The sequence below is a fragment of the Plecotus auritus genome, assembly GCF_963455305.1.
Source record: "Plecotus auritus genome assembly, chromosome: 12".
Lineage (NCBI taxonomy): Eukaryota > Metazoa > Chordata > Mammalia > Chiroptera > Vespertilionidae > Plecotus > Plecotus auritus.
In genome coordinates, this window is record NC_137778.1 from 17,383,122 (window position 1) to 17,406,361 (window position 23,240).

General features: G+C 35.7%; 1 protein-coding gene across 2 annotated transcripts in view; it reads left to right on the plus strand.

Moving 5' to 3' along the window:
* TPR (translocated promoter region, nuclear basket protein) overlaps positions 1-23,240 on the plus strand; it is a 65,297-nt gene that overhangs the window by 7,838 nt on the left and 34,219 nt on the right. For both annotated transcript variants that reach the window (XM_080649231.1, XM_080649232.1), the window contains exons 6-28: positions 861-964; positions 1,285-1,449; positions 1,846-1,938; positions 2,321-2,401; positions 2,482-2,569; positions 3,298-3,438; positions 4,329-4,420; positions 4,685-4,882; positions 7,422-7,529; positions 8,439-8,665; positions 10,346-10,509; positions 10,994-11,127; positions 11,209-11,357; positions 12,315-12,477; positions 15,409-15,543; positions 16,061-16,201; positions 17,118-17,283; positions 18,309-18,475; positions 19,672-19,824; positions 20,234-20,350; positions 21,721-21,924; positions 22,033-22,217; positions 22,626-22,773. In XM_080649231.1, the coding sequence (XP_080505357.1) occupies positions 861-964; positions 1,285-1,449; positions 1,846-1,938; positions 2,321-2,401; positions 2,482-2,569; positions 3,298-3,438; positions 4,329-4,420; positions 4,685-4,882; positions 7,422-7,529; positions 8,439-8,665; positions 10,346-10,509; positions 10,994-11,127; positions 11,209-11,357; positions 12,315-12,477; positions 15,409-15,543; positions 16,061-16,201; positions 17,118-17,283; positions 18,309-18,475; positions 19,672-19,824; positions 20,234-20,350; positions 21,721-21,924; positions 22,033-22,217; positions 22,626-22,773 (3,323 nt within the window). The remainder of the gene's footprint in view (positions 1-860; positions 965-1,284; positions 1,450-1,845; positions 1,939-2,320; positions 2,402-2,481; positions 2,570-3,297; positions 3,439-4,328; positions 4,421-4,684; positions 4,883-7,421; positions 7,530-8,438; positions 8,666-10,345; positions 10,510-10,993; positions 11,128-11,208; positions 11,358-12,314; positions 12,478-15,408; positions 15,544-16,060; positions 16,202-17,117; positions 17,284-18,308; positions 18,476-19,671; positions 19,825-20,233; positions 20,351-21,720; positions 21,925-22,032; positions 22,218-22,625; positions 22,774-23,240) is intronic.

The following is a 23,240-nucleotide window of genomic DNA, read 5'->3' on the forward strand; positions in this document are numbered from 1 at the left end:
ATGACATGCAGTTTACTGGTATCAAGTCCCCTTTGTTTACTTTTTGTAAGCGTTTTGAAAAGTTTTAGTTCTATTAAAAGAAGAATTTTCAAATATTTATGTTGCTATATAATAATTAATAAGACATTTCCAGTCTCAGAAAAAAGTTACTTCAAATTATTTGTTGATGTTGATCAGTTGGTGAGTAGGTAAAATTAAAAGAACTTTCCTTCGTAAAAACCTTTGTAAGGAATATAAAGGAAAGTAAATATGTATTCTGGTTTTGTATAGGAGGTCTTTATATGTATCTTTTTTTTAACTTAGCAAATAGCTGTTTGTGAAATATTAATAGAACTTTGGTTATATGTCAGAAAAATTAATGTTAATTTTGTATATTTAGCTTAAGGTATTGCATTTAAATAAAATAACCAGTATAATTTAAATAAAATAACCAGTACAATTTAAATGTCTGGTTGCGTGCAGGAATTTGGTTCTTTATCATCTGTTTGCTAAAATTAAATATGTATTAAGTATCTCAGAAGTAAATTAAAATGGAACAATTGAAAACTACTTAGTATTAAATGTTTATATTCCTAGATACGCATTTTTTTTAAATATATTTTTATTTTAGAGACGAAGGGAGAGAGAGAGAGAAATATCTGTGATGAGAGAGAATCATTGATTGGCTGCCTCCTGCACGCCCCCTATCGAGCAGCAACAAGGCATGTGCCATAGACCAGAATCGAACAGGGGACCCTTCAGTCTGCCAATGCTCCATCCACTGAGCCAAACCCGCTAAGGCCTAAACAGACATTTTTGATGTTTGATTCCTCTAAGCAATAATTAGTTATTACTTTCAAATTGTCTTCTGACCTTTCTAGAGGATGTTAAACGTCTAAATGAAAAACTTAAAGAAAGCAATGCAACAAAGGGTGAACTTCAGTTAAAATTGGATGAGCTTCAAGCTTCTGATGTTTCTGTTAAGGCAAGTAACAAATAATTCCTAAATATATAAAATATAATTTTTGCTTAAAACTCACCTAAATTAAATTTAGGCAAGATATCTATAAAGTAACTAAAGCTGTATTTTGTTTTTTAATGTCAGGGAATTAAGGTAGCTTTAATTGAACTGTTTTGGTTATGTGGTATTTTAATTTCTTTTCTGATTATGTTTTCTGTTAAGAATCCTTGCAGATACTTATTTCTGTTATAAGGTATTCTGCTTCTGTTTGTTGGCTGCAGACAAAATCATAAATAACCACATATTATGTTTTAATATAAAATTTTTTTTTTAAATTTCTTTAGCATCGAGAAAAACGCTTGGAGCAAGAAAAGGAATTGTTGCATAATCAGAATACATGGCTGAATACAGAGTTGAAAACCAAAACTGATGAACTTCTGGCTCTCGGCAGAGAAAAAGGAAACGAGATTCTAGAGCTTAAATGTAATCTTGAAAACAAAAAAGAGGAGGTATGTTAGTAAACTTGTATCTTTGTGTTGGTTATAACTTAATTTGTGTGACCATTTATTAAACATTTATTCAGTGGTATACACTTGTAAATGTATTTTAGGGTTAAGGGTCACATGTGGAGAACATAACTCGTAAACATTTTGCCTGGGAAATTAACCAATTGTTTTGAAATAGAATTTATGACATTTTTCAAAAGTGGTGTTAAGTTTTTGTGAGCTATATCCAAACATGTTCCATACACTATTATTCTTTTATTTTTCAAATATCCATATTTTATATAAAATGTTTTTAGGCTATTGGAGATTATTTTGCCTTTGGCAGCTAAATTTCATATCAAATTAATTTCAGTTAATATAGCATTCTCCCCTCAAAGCAACTCTGCTTTTTGTTTCTAGGTTACTAGAATGGAAGAACAGATGAACAGCTTGAAAACTTCAAATGAGAATCTTCAAAAGCATGTAGAGGACCTGTTGTCCAAACTGAAAGAGGTATAGTGACCACTGTGAAATGTCTCTTACAGAAGTAATAAAGCACTTAGGAAACTGTTTATTTTATAAAATTATTTTGTTGTTAACTGGCACCACAAAATAGGATACTTACCTAATCAGATAAAGCAATTGTATGCTATATCCAAAGTAATGTCTAAAGATGAGTATCATTAATTTTAATATTTGAGTATTCCCCTTTCATCAATATTTTATCCTTAAAGTAATTCATCTTTATCATGAAAAATGATTTTCATTTTATCTCATTACCATACAAAACTGTTTTTTAATCTTGGTGCTTGGTAACCCTTCTAAATTCAGTTCAAAGATGTCTGCTATAATTGATATTGTTGTTCATTTTTATTTTTTTGCATTTTTTTTTTAGGCTAAGGAACAGCAGGCCAGTATGGAAGAAAAATTCCATAATGAATTAAATGCTCACATAAAACTGTCTAACCTATACAAGGTAGGTACCCTGCCTCACATTTTAGTGTCCTAATGTTATATTATTGGATGTTTTGGTAACTTTTTAAGTTTACATTTTAGAGTGCTGCTGATGACTCAGAGGCAAAGAGCAATGAGCTGACCCGAGCAGTGGATGAACTACACAAACTTTTGAAAGAAGCTGGAGAAGGTAACTTTTCAATTATGCAAAGATTATTTTATTTTTAGATAGAAGGTACTTTTTTCTTACCTTTGTGTAGATTGTTGGGTTTAGAAGTTAGATTAATTTTATTATGGATAGAAACTCTGGTATAGAAGAAAGATCCTGGATTAAGATATTTTAAATTATTTTTTTAACAAATATTGTATTTGAAAATATAGTTCTGATTTTCCTGTTTTGTTTAGCTAATAATTTTATGTATAATCTGATTTCTAATAGAAAAATTTTTCCTCATAAAATATTTACTTTGATAAGTACATAAGTTTATAGTTTGGGTACTGTCTTAATCCATAAATAAGTCTCACTTTTAAATTATAAACAGTATAATTTAAAATCTCTGATTTTTTAATATTCTTGCTTTTTTGAAATATAAGTTTTTTTTTAATAGTCTTTTTCAGATATTTCCTATCTTCTAGAGATCAAATTAAAACCAAAGAGATACTTAGAGGCACTTTTTTACAATTTCAGTTCCTTTATTTTCCCTGTGAATAGGAGACATCAAAAGAAGAAATAGATTTGCCAGGCCAGGACACTTTAGGATTTATAAGTAGAGCAAGAGCATTAGTGGGTACTATCAACCACAGCCTGTCTAGAATATAATATTGTTGGATGGAGGGAAAAATGACTATTCTGTTACATTTTATAAGCTCCAACTTTTTAATTACATGTTTGAATATTGTCTTTAAAAATATTTTTAGCAAATAAAGCAATACAGGATCATCTTCTAGAAGTAGAGGAATCTAAAGATCAAATGGAAAAAGAAATGCTTGAGAAAATACGAAAATTGGAGAAAGAATTAGAGAATGCAAATGACCTGCTTTCTGCCACTAAACGTAAAGGTATGGATTAAAATGCTTATTAATGGCTTGAAATACTAGAACTTCCCTACATGGGTCTCATTTAATTTTACTAATAGAATTGCTCTGTAATGTTGTGATGTAAGAAACTCCATCAAGCTATAGTATTAGAATGTACTTTTAGTTTAAAATTAGTACTTTATATGTACCCTTACTGTATTGTCAGACAGAAGTACCATTTGGTCACGCATAATTGTGTCGATTTTCAGAATAATAGTTTTAACCATAATTACTGCATGACTTTTTTTAATTGAAACATGTTATATTACTCTTCGATGTCATAATTTTAAATGTTCATAGGAATTTATATGTAACTAGAAGCCCGGTGCATGAATTCGTGCATGGGTGGGGTCCCGGGGAGAGTGCGGTGGGCCAGGACGCGATTGGCCCTCCAGGCAGGCAGTGGGATGCCCTTGCCAGGGATCCGGATCTGTCCCGCTGACATTCGCCCCTGTTGTCGGGAGCCACATGGCTGCTTTTATATCCTTCATTCTTTGCGGGGTGTCTAGGGAGGGGAAGCAGCTGAGGCCACCTTCCAGGAGGCCAGGCAGCACTGTCATGCCAGTTCATATTGGTGCCTGGCCCATTCTCCTGAGATTGGACATGCAGGACTACTGAGGGAGTGGCTGCTGCCAGGGCGATGGGCCATGTGGGAGCACACCACCAGGGGGGCAGCTCCTGCGTTGAGCGTCTGCCCCCTGGAGGTCAGTGCGTGTCATAGCAACTGGTCATTTGTTTGTTCGGTTGCTTAGGCTTTTATATGTATAGATAAAAACGATACACGGTAGGTGTCACTTTATTTTAAAAAATTTATTAGTACTTTTAATTTCAAATTTTACAAAAATATACTAGATTTCTATGTGTTGGCACAGGAGCCATATTATCTGAAGAAGAGCTTGCAGCCATGTCTCCTACTGCAGCAGCCGTAGCTAAGATTGTGAAACCTGGCATGAAATTAACTGAGGTAAGAGAGGTATTAAATATTGTTATTTTCCTTCAGCAAAAGTGTTCATATTTCTCTGAAACATAGTCCTCAGAAAAATTAACCTTAAAATTATCTGATGATAAATGCATTTTTCTGAGAAAGGTTTTCTTGGTTCTTAGTTCTGTGTAATATATAGTAAATATTCCCTCTGTGAGTGCTACTGAATGTTTATTATGAAGATAGCCACACTATGTACTTCTCTTGTTATATTTGCATTTGAAATGAACCCTCTTCTACTTTCAGCTGTATAATGCTTATGTAGAAACTCAGGATCAGTTGCTGTTGGAGAAACTAGAGAACAAAAGAATTAGTAAGTACTTGGATGAAATAGTGAAAGAAGTTGAAGCCAAAGCACCAATTTTGAAACGTCAGCGTGAGGAGTATGAACGTGCACAGAAAGCTGTGGCAAGTTTATCTGTTAAGCTTGAACAAGCTATGAAGGTTGGTTCCATTCCCAAATTTTAGCTGTAGGAAAAATACATTTGAAAAACAGTAATTATACGTATTAAAACTTGTCATTACGTTATGAAACATCTGTAATCACAAAATGTTCTTACCTTTATTAGCTAAAACTGTGAGCACTTTTTACATTTTTAAAGACATTTGGGATTATTTCTATGTAGCAGATGAAAATAGCCATTTCAAGTCTATCTTTTGTAATAGAATGCTTCTAAATTTAGCATAGTCATTTTTTGTCAAACAGTTGTGGTGCATATTCGATCACTAACTGCATAATGTTGCAGAAGTGAGGAGAACTAGGTTTGCTAAAATAATTGAGGTGATAGAAATGTATCAGCCTCAGAAACTAATGGAATCCTTTCTATCATGTAGTGTGGGGGGGAAAAGCAGTTGTGATAATTCTGTCTAGAAATGACATTGTTTCACCATAGGGATGAACTTCAAGATTTATTAAATAATTTTTTTGAGGAAATTCAGTTAAATCAATTTGTATTTGCTGTTCTAAACTGAAATTTCATTTCCTTTTTTTTTTTCTTTTTGAGAATATAAATAGGTTGTGTCTTTAATTCAAACTTAAACTTTTGTTGCTATTACTAGTACAATGTCAACATTAGTTTAAATCGGGGTATGTTATATCTAATTCTCTCTCCTCTGAATCAAATGACATCTACCAGTCTTACTTTGACAGAATTGGCTTTTTGACACCCCCTTTTCTCATCTGATTTGAGAAGTGGTCCCTTGCATCTAATTAGATCTTGAGTTTCTCACTGTTGAGAAGTGAGCATTTTGCCCAGAGCTTTTTGTCTGAAGGGAATAGATAGTGAGATAGAGGGGCTTAAGAATCAGGAAATAGAAGCTGTTCGTTATGGAGAAACCTATTTTTTTCCCTCCACTAATGTACAGGTACAGTGGTTAAAAAAAATACCTGTCTATACTAATAAATGGTAATATGCTAATTAGACCAGGAGACCTGACATCTTCCTACCGTCTGACTTCTTTCCAGACAAAGCCACGGTGGTGGGGGCCAAGGAACAGGCGGTTAAGGGCAATCAGGCCAGCACGGGAGGGCAGTTGGGGGCCATGAGGCCAACAGGGGAGGGTAGTTGGGGGCCATCAGGCTGGCAGGGGAGCAGTTAGGCAGCGATCAAGCCAGTAGGCAGGCAAGTGGTTAGGAGCCAGCGGTCCCGGATTGTGAGAGGGATCTCAATTGGAGAGGGTGCATGCTGGGCTAAGGGACACACACACACACACACACACCACCACCCCCTCCCCACCTCCCTGTGCACGAATTTCATGCACCAGGCCTCTAGTTTTTTCATAACAGCCAAGGAATTTAAAGATAATTACTACAGCTTTTTAATAGCTAAATCTTCTGTCCTTAACATACATCATATGTCCTTTAGTCAAGATTCTGTGATGGTCATTGGTTAGATTTTTAGGGTTTTATAACCAAACTGGAGGCCCAGTGCACAAAATTCATGCAAGAGTAGGCCTTTACAGTCGCGGCTGTCTGGATCCCTCCCTCGCAGCCGGGGCGGTTGCCTCGATCCCATGGCTGTAGGCCTGGCTTCATCCCAGAAGGACATCTGGTCTAATTAGCATATTATGCTTTTATTATCAATAACATTCTTCCTTGACATCTCAATTAATCCCATTTTGAATTCAGTAAATTTGTATTTATTGTCATAGTTCATGAAATTTGCCTGCTTCATTTGCCACATACTTTTATTTTGAAATTGGTTTATGCATGCCTTTAGGGCACTGTGCTCAGAAATACTTGAAACACCAAGTATTTCAGGATAAATATGAGCCATCTTTTCCTTCAATTTTTAAAAGTTTTATGTGAAAATAACACATTAAGAAGCAAAGTTTGTATGAATTTGAGGTAACACAACATTTAAAAGATACACTGCTTATATCAGGCTCCTTACAACTATGCCTCAAATTCCCTAATGAGACTATGGTGCCAAACTTTGCAAAGCACTGCATATACTATTGTTTTATTTTGTTTTTCAGGCTTGTGACTTTGGCAACTGATTCTTTAGAATTAATTCTTAAGGCACTTTTTATAAAATCAAGTCTTTTATGCATCTTACCCAACATGTTTTACTTAATTGATATTTTCAGATAACCAGTGCAATAATGATTATTGTAATGTAGTTGTTTGTTTTTGTCTTAGTAACAAAACTTTTGAGATTATTTACGTGGTATCATTTGAATTTGATGTGGATATAAAATTGTAATTGACAGTTAATTTGGGGGGAGTGGCAAATTGCCTATACTTTTCATACAGTGATGAGCTATCTTTGAGATATTAAATACATATGTTCATATTCATAAAGGATATCTCTTTAGGGGCCCCTATACTATTGAATATGAATATTACAGAATATTTTTAGTTTATATAAGTTGATTGCTGTGGTATTTGAGCACTGCATATTTTTGCTATTCGCAGAACTGCTTTATTTGTATAGTTCTTAGAAGGAAATACAGAATTTTCATTTGAATTTACATTTTGAAGGAGATACAGCGATTGCAGGAGGACACTGACAAAGCCAACAAACATTCATCTGTGCTTGAAAGAGACAACCAGAGAATGGAAATACAAGTAAAAGATCTTTCACAACAGGTTAGAAGTTTTTCTTTTTCTACTTTTCCCCCTAAACTGAAAGCCCAGTAATGTCTGAATCTGTTTGCAGTTATCTAGGAGAGAACTACCACATTTGAAATTCTCATCAATTAGAAATACTACTCTAGCAGAATTGCAGCCTAGTCTTTGTTTTTTCATAGCCCCTCCCTTTTCTCCCTTTGTCTTTAAGTGTTTGATAAATTTTGAAATTATAGTTACCAGTTGTGATAAATGAAATAATTTAAAGATTTAAAAAAAAAATTCCCCCTACCCCTGTCCCAGAATATAACCAAATTACAGACTTCTGTATATTTTTTCATGTCATTCTTTTTGGAAGTATAAACACACATGAGCATATATAAACATATATTAGTTTTCTTTGTTTTTACTAGTAGAGAAGAACATTACTCTGCCACTTTTTTTTTTTAACTGAACTTGTCAGGAAATGTACATCTATTTTTGTTCATGTATTTTACCCTAAGTTTTGTTTGTAGGTCTACACACAAACACAACACAAAAATTTTACATAAATGGGATTAAAACCTATTTTTCATGCTCTTTTGCTCCATTATATAATACATAAGAATGCAAGTACAAGCATATACTTTTACACACAGTAAGTATCTATTTCTGTGTATCTTATTGGGTCGTTGTTTTACAACAAATTGAGCCAGCCATGCTTCTGAAATTGTAATTTGGCTGCTTTTTTAAAATAACAGCCTTTATTATACACTTTTACAGAAATGAAAATAATTTTAAACTTTTTTTTTAGTTTTTAATCTCTTAAACATATGCTTGATATTTTAAGATAATTTAATATAAGTTGATGGTGTTTATGAAATAATCTTTTTATTTTTTCCAGAATTGAAGCCAATACTATTTGATAATATATTAAAACTTTGTTTTTAGATTAGAGTGCTTTTGATGGAACTTGAAGAAGCAAGGGGTAACCATGTAATTCGTGATGAGGAAGTAAGCTCTGCAGATATAAGCAGTTCATCTGAAGTAATATCACAGCATCTAGTATCTTACAGAAATATCGAAGAACTTCAACAGCAAAATCAGCGTCTCTTAGTGGCTCTTAGGGAACTTGGGGAAACCAAAGAAAGAGAAGAACAAGAAACAACTTCATCCAAGTAAGTTATTGGCTACCTTCATTTATTAGCAAACATTGAAAACCTCTTATGTACCCCCTAGCAGTGCTGGATAAAGGGAAAACAGTGATTTAGGAGAGAGAAAAAATGGAGCAATAATACGAAAAATAATAATTCTCTCAGGGACGTGAGTGTGGATGAGCTCAATAATTAGATAAATAAATGGATCGTTTTAGTTCAGTGTGATTAAAACTATATATATAAAGAGCTAATGTGCTAAGTGTCCGACCATCCAATCAGTCGCTGTGACGCGCACTGACCACCAGGGGAGCAGACAACACAGGAGCTGCCGTGATTCGCAATGGCCATTTACAGAGAAATGGCACCATGGACCTGACACCGACAAACCAACACTCAGCTTCCCCCAATTGGGACACAAGGCCCTGTCACCACCCCAGAGCGACAGCCCACCAAATTGCAGCCAACACTACCGAGACCCCATGGCGCAAAATGCAGCCCACAGCCCAGCCTAGAGGCAGTCACTGTAGGTGCTGGGTAGCAACGCCTGGCTTCCTCTCCCTAGTGACTAGCCTCCCTGGAGTTTCTTAGCCCAGGAACATGACTTGTTTTAATAGCCAGGTAGAAACATTTTACAGTTTAATAACATTTCTGTGAAGCATTTTCCCATGCCTCATCTCATTTGATCCTCACAGAAGTGCTGGAGTAGGTAGATAGGAGATTTGGTGGAATCCTATTTTCTTTTCATTATCCGGAAAACGGAGATTTAGAAAGCTTGGAAACTTGACCCAACTGAAAATAAGTAAGAAATGGTGGACCTTGAAAATGACTTCAGGTTTTCTCACTGCGCAGAATATAGTCAAACACTGCTGCAGTTAAATATTTCACCCTTGATTCTCCCTGCATGATCTATACTAATAATCTGCTTCATGTTAATATTTATTGCTGTGTTGCTGACAGTTACCTGAAAGAGAAGTTGGGGTGCTTCACTGGGCTGGAAAATGTTTAGCTAAATCAGAAAGCAGGTTTAATTAAGCAAGTTTATTCTATATCTACAAAAGGCTAAGTTGACTCGCACATGCACAATACATATAAAGCTCTGGCGCCAATCACACACGTGTGTTTCCATCTGTCATTGTCAATCATGAATTTGGTTGACACTTCTATTGCAGAGAAAGGGCGAATAGCAATATTAAAATATTCTCATTAATTACCTTTCCATGTACACGAATTTGTGCACCGCGCCACTAGTAATAGATAAAAGCCTACTCCTGGGAGCATAGAGATGGAGGGCAGAGCCTAGATTTTAGATAACAGACCAGGTGTCATGGGGAAGATATGTAGGAATTATTCAGGCAGAGTAAAGAATTTTTTTAAGTGTGCTTGGTACTAGAGGAGGAGGAGTGGCTTTGAACACAAGAAGACTAGAGTTTAGACTGAGTGGAATCGGTTTAATTTTTGCAAACAAATTTTTCAGATGACGTACCTGAGTTCTGTGATGGGGCTTTACAAGCAAGCAGTTCTTATAATATCAGTAGAAGAAAGGTCATACAAGACACAAAAATGTTGTGCTTAATGATAAATGCTCAAATACTTAGTCTGCATACAATACAAATTATAACTGCTTCTTAAGCTCAGTAAAATAGACTTAGTTTTTTTGTGGGGTTTTTTTTTTGTGTGTGTGTTCGTTTTTTGTTTTTGTAGAATTACTGAGCTTCAGCTCAAACTTGAGAGTGCCCTCACTGAATTGGAACAACTCCGTGGGTCACGACAACATCAGATGCAGCTTGTTGATTCCATAGTTCGTCAGCGTGATATGTACCGTATTTTGTTGTCACAAACAACAGGAGTTGTCATTCCTTTACAAGGTAGGTTTTTTTATGTGTTAAAAGTTTCTAAGTATTTGGGGGAAATTTTTATGAAATGTATCTTAGGGAATGGATTTTGGAACATAAGCAGTATGTATGGTAACTTCAAATTTGACTACCATATATGATTGATTATAACAGGTCATCGATCCTAAATACCATCATTTTAGGTATTAAAAAAGAAGAAATGCTGACCGTTGTTGAAAAGTGTGCATCTTAAAATCAGTGAATTATCTTTATTTTGGTCATTTGGTTTTAACATTTAATCTGCAAATGCACCTAATGAGAAACCAACAATAATCTTAATAGACTGTTTAGTAAATTGCTTGTTTCATAATTTCTGTAACCTATAATTTTATTTAAATGATGTATTTACAAAGAAATGTTTTAATGTTTTATATATATATATATATATATATGTATATATATATATATATATATGTATGTATATATATATGATTTTTTTTTTTTTACATTTCTGAAGCTTCTAGCTTAGAGGATAGTTCTCTCATGTCAACTCCAAAACGTTCAAGTACATCACAGACTGTTTCCACTCCTGCTGCAGTACCTATAATTGAGTCAGCAGAGGCTATAGAAGCCAAGGCTGCCCTTAAACAGGTAAAGGCCACACACCTTTATCATCTTGGGTTAGGTATTCGAGAACAGTGTTATCTTCCAATAATTTCTCTTAATATTCAGTTGCAGGAAATTTTTGAGAACTACAAAAAAGAAAAGGCAGATAATGAGAAAATACAGAATGAGCAGCTTGAGAAACTTCAGGAGCAAGTCACAGATTTGCGATCACAAAACACCAAAATTTCTACCCAGCTAGATTTTGCTTCTAAACGGTAAATTTTCTTTTGTTCAAAAATTAATGAAATGTAGAGCTCTCTTCAGCAGCATATATGCTAAAATTGGAATGACAAAGATTATCATGACTTATGCACAAGGGATGACTCTCAAATTCGTGAAGCATTCCATTCTTTTTGACGTTGGGTGGTGGGCACACAATACAATATACAGGTGATGTGTTATAGAATTGTACACTTAAAACCTGTATATTTTTACTAACCAATGTAACCCCAATCAGTTTAATTTAAAAAAGAAATCACATTTAGGTTATCAAAAAAATTAAGAATACTTCACTGTTCAAATGAAATTCAAGGCTTAATTTTCAATAGTATTATATTTTTGTGGGCCATAATTCAGATGAAAAGGTATGAGGGTTCAGTTTTAATATTGGTTAATGATCCTCATGGGCATTACTACAGGATCCAGATAGTTATTTAAAGCTGAAGTTCATGTGAGAAATGTTGCTAGTTTTCCTTCCTGAGGTTGAAAGGCCTAAGCAGGGGTCCTCAAACTTTTTAAACAGGGGGCCAGTTCACTGTCTCTCAGACCGTTGGAGGGCCAGACTATAGTTTAAAAAAAAAAAAACTATGAACAAATTCCTATGCGCACTGCGGGCACGGGACGAGTCGGCTGCTAAACAGGACAGGCAGCGGCACCCGGCAGGCCGGATAAATGGCCTCGGGGGGCCACATGTGGCCTGCGGGCCATAGTTTGAGGACACGTGGAATGTTTCTGTAGGACTTTATTATGTTATAAATGCACCAGAGCACTTTTTTATGTATACTTAATCATTTAAAATTAAGCTAATGTGAAATTCTTTAAGGAATTAAGCTGGGCTATAGTATTTCAGTGTATTACAGTGTGGGAATGCACTTTTTCAGACTGTTGGAGTTAGTTTTATGATTGATAGTTTATGACTTATGTCTTATAGAATTATTTTTCTTTCATACAAGTTATGAGATGTTACAAGATAACGTTGAAGGATATCGCCGAGAAATAACATCCCTGCATGAGAGAAATCAGAAACTCACTGCAACAACTCAAAAGCAGGAACAGATCATCAATACAATGACGCAAGATTTGAGAGGAGCAAACGAAAAGCTAGCTGTTGCAGAAGTGAGAGCAATTTTTCTCATCTGATTTGCATTATGAATTGCATTTGACATTTGTTTTTTAATTGTTTAATTTTACTGGTTGGTATGACTTAGATATTTGAGAAGTTTGTGTATTACAAGTCCTTGATCAAGGTTGGAACTGCACAGGTCCACTTATCCATAAATCTGCATATAAGTGGACCCAGTATAAATAAACCTGTGCAATTCAAACCCATGTTTGTTAAAGGGTCCATAGGAGTTAGGACTGCCCTAGGTGTTTTGGCTCAGTGGATAGAGCATTGGCCTTCTGACTGAAGGGTACCCAGTTCGATTCCGGCCAAGGGCACATGCCCAGGTTTACATGCTTGATCCCAGTAGGGGGTGTGCAGGAAGCAGCCAATCAATGCTTCTCTCATCATTGATGTTTCTATCTCTCTCTCTCTCTGTCTCTCTCTCTCCCTTGCCCTTCCTCTCTGAAATCAATAAAAAAAAATAGATCCAAGACTGGGAATCTGTAGGTGGAGGGCCGACTTAAATTACACGTGGATTTTCATCTGTATAGCTAGTTGGTGTCCCTAACTGCCTTGTTTTTGAAATGTCAACTGTATCTAGCTCATCAGCAGGGTGTTTCTATAGGGGAAAGAAATTTGTTTTTTATACAAAGATTTTCTTACAAGTCATCCATTTCAAAATCTGTAAATTACTCTAGCTACAACAATGACAAATGAATATTTTATCCATTCTTGCTCATTTCTAAAAAAAAAAAAAAAGACAGTATAAAATTACATTAGCATTGTATTATATTTCTGAATTTCAACATGAATATAAATGTCTATCACAACTGAATTCTTTGATGACTAATTCTTATGTAGGGTTTTGCTTTTTTATGAAGTCTTCTCAACTTGTTTTGTTTTGCTAATCCTCACCTGAGGATACTTTTTCCATTGATCTTTAGTGAGAGTGGCAGGGAGGGAGAGAGACGGGAGAGAAGCATAAACATTGATTGGTTGCCTGCCACGTGTGCTCCAACTTAGACTAGGAAATCTAACCTGGAACCTGCAACCCAAGTACATGGCCTTGATCAGGAATCAAACCCGTGATCATTGGTGTGCAGGTCGATGCTTTAACTGAGTAGCCCAGCTAGGACTCGTGCTCTCAACTTTTGACAACTACTTGTGAACTAGGTAAAGTTGTCTCCCACTTTAGTTATTGAGAAATAGATTCAAAAGCTAAGTAATTTGCCCATTTTGGGGCAGTCATATGATATGAGTTGGTTGGGACTTAAACCACGGTTTTCTAAATCTATTGGCTATATTCCTTTATTTTTATCTTGCTCCCACTCCTTTGTGGGGAATGCACTTTTTCAGACTGGTGGAGTTAGGTTTTGGATTGATAGTTTATGATATATGTAAATATGAATACTTTGAGGGTATTGATCTTCAAATCACCCTCCAAGATCCCCTGAGATTCAGTGTACTTTTCATGGGGAAAAAAGTTTTAAGTACATCAGTCAGCACTCTAAAACGGATAGTAACCACAGTACCTTCTAAAACTTGCATGAGGTAACGCAAGTAGACTGTAGCATAATTTTGCAATTGTGTTTCTTTTACTCTGGAATTTTTTATTTTTTTGTTTTAAAGTCTGATTTGTTGGGCAAAGAATTATATGAATTTATGGTAATCACAAGATTTTTTCCTTTGATCTGTTGGCGTTCCCTATTATTTTTGCTTCATTTTTCAACACATGAAACTAAGTTATATTTTCTTATATAATGAAAAGGCATAGACTCAATTAGCATTAAGAACATGGAGTAATGAAGGATCACTTTAATTCTGTAATTGTATTACTATACTAGAGGCCCGGTGCATGAAATTCGTGCACCGGGTGTGGGGGAGTTTCCCTCAGCCCAGCCTGCACCCTTTTCAATCTGGGACCCCTCGAGGGATGTCCGACTGCCCGTTTAGGCCCGATCCCAGTAGGACATCCCTCTCACAATCCAGGACTGCTGGCTCCCAACTGCTCGCCTGCCTGCCTTCCTGATTGCCCCTAACCGCTTCTGCCTGCGAGCCTGATCACCCCCTAACCACTCCCCTGCCAGCCTGATTGATGCCTAACTGCTCCCTTGCCAGCCTGTTTGCCCCTAACTGCCCTCCTTTGCAGGCCTGTTCCCCCCCAACTGCCCTCCCTTGCAGGCCTGGTCCCTCCCAACTGCCCTCCCCTGCTGGCCATCTTGTGGCTGCCATCTTTGACCACATGGGGGCAGCCATCTTGTGTGTTGGAGTGATGGTCAATTTGCATATTGCTCTTTTATTAGATAGGATAGAGGCCTGGTGCATGGGTGGGGACCAGCTGGTTTGTCCTGAAGGGTGTCCCAGATCAGGGTGGGGGTTCCCTTGGGGTGTGGGGCAGCCTGGGCGAGGGGCCTGTGGTGGTTTGCAGGCAGGCCACGACCCCCCTCCCCCCTTCCCCCCCCCCGCCCCGGCGACCCAAGCGGACGCCCTGGGATCTGGGATTTATTTATCTTCTATAATTGAAACTTTGTACCCTGAGTGGAGGCCTAGGCCGGCCAGGGTGTGCAGAAAGCTTGGCTTCCTCCATCGCCGGGGGCAACTCAAGCCTCCTGCTCTCTCCAGCTCCATGGCTGCCACCATTTTTGTTGGGATTTATTTATCTTCTATAATTGAAACTTTGTACCCTGAGTGGAGGCCTAGGCTGGCCTGGGTGTGCGGAAAGCTTGGCTTCCTCCATTACCAGGGATACCCAAGCCTCCTGCTCGCTTTACGGCCACAGCCATCTTGGTTGGGTTAATTTGCATACTCAATCCTGATTGGCTGGTGGGCGTGGCTTGTGTGTGTAGCGGAGTGATTGGTAATTTGCATGTTACTCTTTTATTAGATAGGATTACATCTGACACATTGTTTTCCAACATTTTTTTCTTTTGTATTTTTTCAAGGTAAGAGCAGAAAATTTGAAAAAAGAAAAGGAAATGCTTAAATTGTCAGAAGTTCGTCTTTCTCAGCAAAGAGAGTCTTTGTTAGCTGAACAAAGAGGGCAAAACTTACTGCTAACTAATCTGCAAACAATTCAGGTAACCAAACAAAAAGGCACATAGAGAAAACAATTTTAAAGTTAAATGTAAATAGTTTTCACATTGTATCTTCTCAGTTTTCATAATTAGAAAATGTATCCATTTTTATCATGTAATGATCATTGAATTTTGAGGTTTATTAAAATGTGTCAGTATTCTAAATAAAACATGAAAGATCTGAAATTCAGGCAATTGGCAGTTTTGGTATGCAGGTCTGCATTTACAGAGTTGTATGTAGTTGTTTACAAAATTTAAATTTTTGGTTTTATTTTTTGCTTTAAAACTTAAAGCAATCTGAATTACTATTTTTCATATGTTTCCCTTTTTCCCCTATTAAATAGATGTTTTAATATGTAAAATGTCAAAATAACTTCCTTGGTAAAAATCATAGATCCTAACTTCATTTAGAAATGAGTTGTAATCCTGTAATCCCCTATATCCTTTAATTTGTAATGCTTTTGCTTTTTTTTTCCTGGCTTTTTTAAAGGTGTAACAAAAAATCTTTTCTTTGCCTTAGGGAATACTAGAACGATCTGAAACAGAAACCAAACAAAGGCTTAGTAACCAGATAGAAAAACTGGAACATGAGATATCTCATCTAAAAAAGAAGTTGGAAAATGAGGTGGAACAAAGGCATATGCTTACTAGAAATCTAGATGTGAGTCTATCAGGATTCTGAATTTCTATGGATTTATGTTGAGCAATCAAGCTGGTGTGTGGACACATTGCCATCTCATGTTGAAGCATGGTTTTAACGAGACTTCTTACAAACTCAAGTTTTTGCCTCTTTGTATGCCTAACAATTTTTATTAGGTGCCGTTCATTAGGAGTTTTACCCTCTTGAGTGCTGGATATTTTTGTATTTCTGTAAATCTTGAGCTTTGTTCTCTTGAGTGTTGCTTTTTATGATTATTAGGCCCAAAGCAGTACTAAGTCTAGAATAAATGATTCCACATTACTGAGGTTGTTAGACCTTCCTGAACACTGCTCCTCAGTGTTCAGTGGATTATGAGTTTTTTCAGTTTGGCTACTGGGAAAGGCATTATTCCTGATTCTGGCAAAAAGCACTCTGTTTGGATGATTCTTTTCGCTGTCTGGGGTAATTTCACATGCATGCACTGATGAGTTTCACTGAATATTCGAGAGGGATCCTCTGCAAATCTTCAGGGTATTCTTACCTGTGAAGTTCTCTTCTAATAGTCTGTCTTATGAATTGGAGCTAATTTAGCCGCCTTGTACTCAGCTCTGTTCTCAATTCAGGGAGTCTGCTGGCCTCTGCCTCATTTCCTTACACTATGCCATAGTCTGGACACTTAAATCAGTAAGCTAGGGAAATTGTAGAGCTAGCCTTTCTTGTGTCCTGTCAACCCACAACTGTGAAATTGTTTTATATGTTGTGTCTGTTTTTGTTTCTTTTTTGGGAGGGGCGGGGGTTGTTTCAGATGGGAAGATAAATCTGGTTTCGGTTGCTTACCTTGGCCAGAGTTTTAAAGTTCTGTACAAAACTTGAACCACTAGTTATTTTAAAATCTAAAAACAGTGTTTGTAGGGTCAATGTGTTTTTTTCCTTACAGGTTCAACTTTTAGATACAAAGAGGCAGCTGGATACTGAGATAAATCTTCATCTTAGTACAAAAGAACTATTGAAAAATGCTCAGAAGGAAAGTGCTACATTGAAACAACATCTCAGTAATATGGAAGTCCAGCTCGCCTCTCAGTCCTCACAGAGAACTGGTAAAGGTAACTAAATAATTATACTGGTAATAAAGTATTTCTTCAGAAACATTTGTAACATCTGTCAATAGCCTTTTCTTTGTGGATACTAGCCAAAGAAAAAATAACACCTTAGTTTTATATCTAAATTAATAGATTTGCAGACTTGGAAGGTTCAGAATAGTTCTGCAGGCATCTGACCAAGGTATGCTCTTAGTTTTTTAATTGTCGAAACCATTTATTGATACCTTTTTGAGGGCTGATAATTTGAATTTTAAACTCTCCCTTTTGAGATGTAGTTACTTGTTAAATCTGTAACTATAAGGGTCATTTACAGAAATAAGTGATTTGTTTAGTCTTTCCAGAGCAGTATTCCTAATTTTTGTTCATAATCTCAAGTAAAAGATTTGTTTCGTTAGATTTTGCTTCTCTTTTGGAATACAGCATTTCAGATGCAAAGCCTTTATATCCAGATGTTGTTTTTCTATATGGTTTTATTTCTTACTAGAAGAGAAATAAAAAACATAATTGTATATATGTGTGTATATGTATGAATATGTGTTTATACATAAATATTTTATGTAATAGTGTACATATGATAATCTAATAGTCCTCTCTTATTGATACCATTTGATAAAAAATTTAGTTCACTCTGCAATTTTTTCCATTTCCAAGGATTTTAGAATGAAAATTTGGCTAAATGATTTAAGATTTGGTGTTTTACACTAGCAGTGTTTAAATAATTGATAATCAGGTAATTCCTTCAGGTAGCTCCTCAGTTAGGTGGCATATTTTGTATTTTTCTCTTAAATAAACCTTTCCTTAATATTTGTAACAGCAGAGTTCAAAATTTTTTTTTTTTTTTTAAAGCACTAACATACTGACAGAATAGCTGTTTTTATTTTGGTATTCAGCATTGTTTGAAATAAAATGCATAGGTAGCTAAGTTTTTCTACATTTGAGCCTTAATCCTAATTTCACAAACTCTTTGATAACAGTTATTTCTTACGTCATTTAAAATGTAACTTTAAGAAAGCTGTTAAATCTTTTAGGTCAGGCTAGCAACAGAGAAGATGTGGATGATCTTCTGAGTCAACTGAGGCAGACGGAAGAGCAGGTGAATGACTTGAAGGAGAGACTCAAAACAAGTGCTAGTAATGTGGAACAGTATCGAGCAATGGTTACTAGTTTAGAAGACTCTCTTAATAAGGAAAAACAGGTATGTATAATTTTGAATTTAATTTGAATGCACTTCTTTTTTTTTTCCTTTTTAATTTATTTTTAAATAGAAGCCTGCTATGTGTAAGGCACTGTGTGGTAAGATCGAGTTGAACTGACATCCTTAACACTTTTACTTCTTAAAAGTGCTTCATTTTAATAAGTGAGATAAAAACAACCCACAGAATTTGTAAAACATGGGAGGGTATAATTGCTGTAGGAAAGGTTAAAGATCAGATGTTGATGTGGGTGGGAGGTAGGTAAGGGTATTTATATCCTGAACAAGTATGGCTTCACAAAACAGATGGCATTTGTGCACAGCCTTGAAAGTACCATTTGGGTAGTCAAAGGAAGTTATTTTGTAGCAGAAACCCTCAGCCAAGATAAAGGCTTCAGATGTTGACAGTTTAACAACTAGTGTATTGAATTTGTGAATTTAAATACTGAGGATTCAAATTGTAAGTGTAGTCAGAGAACCAAATGTGAAATGTTTTGAATATCATATTTTGTAAAATTGCTGTTTCCCCCCTCCCCCAACACGTTAACAGCAATAATTTGCTTTAATTAGAAAGATTAATGTGGTAGATTTAAGGATACAAAATTTGTTTTGGAAACTATAGCAATGGTCTAGGGCAGCCTTGGGCAAACTACAGCCCGCGGGCCGGATCCAGCTGTTCTATCCGGTTCTCTTGCTCTCCCCTCCGCTCCTTTACTTTGAATTTATATTAGTTCACACAAACACTCCATCCATGCTTTTGTTCCGGCCCTCCGGTCCAGTTTAAGAACCCATTGTGGCCCTCGAGTCAAAAAGTTTGCCCACCCCTGGTCTAGGGCCAAGTTTTAAAAGGTCTTTCTGTGTTTGCGTCATGGAAATCAGGGTATATGCAAGGGGGAATTCTTTCAGTAGTAGAAAGGACAGATTTGGCAAGTGGATATGAGGATTGAGGGAGTAATGAGAATTGGAAATTTCACTTCCAAAGAAAAATGGCCAAAAATATCCAAGTTGAGCAGTAAATAAATTATGCTTATATTTTAAATGTTTCTGAACTCTTTAATCAGCATTTGATAGATTTTTTTGTTTAAAAAATGGCAAACAATAATTCTAGTACTTTTCAAATTTAGTTTAGATTGGAAAAAGTAATGTTGAATTTTAAATGTGTATGATATTTGTATCCTACTGTTTGCATGATGGTGAAGGTGACAGAAGAAGTGCGTAAAAATATTGAAGTTCGTTTAAAAGAATCAGCTGAATTTCAGACACAGTTGGAAAAGAAGTTGATGGAAGTGGAGAAGGAAAAACAGGAACTTCAGGATGACAAGAGAAAAGCCATAGAGAGTATGGAACAACAGGTAAATGAGGTTATCACCATATTAATATTTTTGTGTGTATTTGAATTCTTAAAAAGCTCCTTTGTTACCATTTGGTTCATCTCAACAGAAATTGATTGAACACATACCCAACAATTTTATTTAGGTTTATGTTTTACTTTGTATATATGTTTATGTTTTCTTTGAATATCTTAGACGATAGTAGTAAGTGTAGGTGCTGCTTTTTAGAAGCCTCTGCCTGAGAACTGACCTTTGCAAGTGTTAATAAGGATGAAATATGAAGCTGCAAAATGTGTACATTATATCACGTTATAGCTATTTTAAATTTTCTAAGAAGTCCCTTTTGCTAATTGGGCTTTTAAAAGTCTGTCTTTACTATTTTAAAGGTAAGTTTGCAATTGACTCTACTTTTAATCTTCTTTTAATTTAGTTATCTGAGTTAAAGAAAACACTCAATAGTGTTCAGAATGAAGTACAAGAAGCTCTTCAGAGAGCCAGCACAGCTTTGAGTAATGAACAGCAAGCCAGACGTGACTGTCAGGAACAAGTAAGTGTTGCTCTCATAGCTGGTATTGATAAGTGAGCTTTGATCCTAGAGAACAGTTCCTGGGCTGTATTAATGCATTTTGGGAATTGGTGAGCCTTACAAAAATATAAGGTTATTTCTGCTTTTGTGGAACTTGTACTAAGATCAGTTGAAAAGGATAGATGAAGTCTAAAAGTAGAGTCATAATCATTAACAAAACACTCTTGACAAATGGGAAAATTTAAAGATAGGAGTAGGAGATTATGTACTTGCTCTCATTTCTTGTTTTTTTATCATTGCAGTCTACTAGTTCTGATTATAACAGTATTATAGACAAGATGGTTAGAGATACTTTTTTCAGCAAAATATTTTAATACATTATTGAGGTTACAGATTTTTGTACACCACTTTTTAAAGATTATTTTTATTAATTTTTAGAGAGAGAGGAGGGGGAAAGGGAGCAAGAAAGAGGAAAATCAATGTAAGAACCAAACATTGATTGGCTGCCTCCCCAACTGGAGATTGAGCCTGCAACCTGGGCATGTGCCCTGACTGGGAATCAAACCAGCAACCTTTAGGTGCACCAGACGAAGCCCAATGATCTGAGACCAGTCAGGGCATACACCACTCTTTATAAAGATTAAAAAATACAAAATCACATTATTTGTTTTAAGTATATGTGTACACAAGCATATGGTGAAGCTTTTTATATTTTTTTTATGAACAAAAATTGATAAAACACAATTCACAGTAATGGGGATTATTAAAAAGGTAGAATGGGAAATGAATATAAGAATATTGCTAATGTTCTCATTTTTAAGTTCATTGGTATATTAGTAACTATTTGGTTACTGTTCTTTTTTGCTTACGTGTACATAGCATATATGTGTTTTTCAATTACTTTAAACAATGCAATACAGGGGGAAATGCTTCAAAGGTAAATTAGACAAAAATGAATTGTCCTTGGCTTAATGCCAAACCGTTGGAAATTAAAATCGGGGACTGTATCTATAATTCAATTTTCAAATTAATTTTTTTTGGAAATTAAAATCGGGGACTGTATCTATAATTCAATTTTCAAATTAATTTTTTTTTCTTTTTGATCACTTTAAATTTTTGTGTGTGTATGCATGTATTTTACGTAAGATATATTTAGCTTTTATTTATAAAATCTATTCCAAATTGCTACATAGTCTTCATAATTTTCATTTGGACCAGTTCTTTAATATTTCATTAAATGGATAATAGTATAACGTAATTATTCCATTTTGGTGCATTTATATCATCTCCACTTTTATTATTTTAAATAGTGCAGTGTGCATCTTTTCTTTTGTACTGACCAGCTTTGGCTATTTAATCTTTTGTGTCAATGGTGGAATAATTTCTTATAGGCTAAAATAGCTGTAGAAGCTCAGAATAAGTATGAAAGAGAACTGATGCTCCATGCTGCTGATGTTGAAGCTCTACAAGCTGCCAAGGAACAGGTTTCCAAAATGGCCTCAGTTCGTCAGCATTTGGAAGAAACAACCCAGAAAGCAGAATCACAGTTGTTGGAGTGTAAAGCATCTTGGGAGGAAAGAGAAAGAGTGTTAAAGGTATTATTGCACATCATAATAGAATATTCAGAAGGATTGAAAAGTTTGGGGTTTTCTTTTTAACATGTGTGGGAAAATCTGCTATAATGACAGAGTCTTGGCTTACAGGATGAAGTTTCCAAGCGTGTGTCTCGCTGTGAAGATCTAGAGAAACAAAACAGATTACTTCATGATCAGATTGAAAAATTAAGTGACAAGGTCATTGCCTCTATGAAGGAAGGTGTACAAGGTCCGCTGAATGTATCTTTTAGTGAAGAAGGAAAATCTCAAGAACAAATTTTAGAAATTCTCAGGTAAACCAAAAATATTCTTAATGCTTTATTTCTGTGGTCAACTATGAAATGTAATACAAATGTATAAATTAGAGAAGTGGTATAAAGTTCATATCGTCTCTTGGCCAACAAACCCACTGCCACTCACATAGAGGTTATGTGACATATGCTAATTTAAATATATGGCTTTAAGTTGAATTTAATAGTAAGAATTTGAGTGGGTTCTTTGAAAAACTAAATGCCTTTCAGATCATTTAAGAGATATACAAAGCCACCGTCTATAATAAATAAATATCATTACTTATTAATGAAATCATTACGTAAAAATAGTTACTAAAGTGAATGGACCTTGTCATATTAAAATTACCCAAGTTTTAAAATGTTGCTGTCATTTCTTTTATTCAAATAAAATCTTATATATTCTTGTAGATTTATACGACGAGAGAAAGAAATCGCTGAAACGAGGTTTGAGGTGGCTCAGGTTGAGAGTCTGCGTTATCGACAAAGGGTTGAACTTTTAGAAAGAGAGCTGCAGGAACTCCAGGATAGTCTAAATGCTGAAAGGGAGAAAGTCCAGGTATGTATCCAAGCTTTAAGAAAGGAGTTGTTAATCAAGGTCATTTTAGTTTCTAATAACAAAAAATTTCATTTGAAATGCATATTTTTCGTAAACACATTTTATTAAACATTTATTAGACAGTGATATAGTATAGTGGTAAGACACTAGTGTTAACCAGACTGCCTGGTTTCGAATTCTAGCTTTATGTCATTAGATGTGTGCCTTGAGTACACTGTTTAACTTCCCTACTCCTAAATTTCCTCATCTAAATAATCCTATATAATAAAAGGCTAATAGGCAAATCAACTGAACGGTGGAATGACTGATTGCTGTGACGTGCACTGACCACCAGGGGGCAGACGCTCAACGCAGGAGCTGCCCCCTGGTGGTCAGTGCACTCCCACAGGGGGAGCGCCGCATAGCCAGAAGCCCTGAGCCGGGCTCACGCTGGCGAGGAGTGGGCCTAAGCCGTCATTTAGACATCC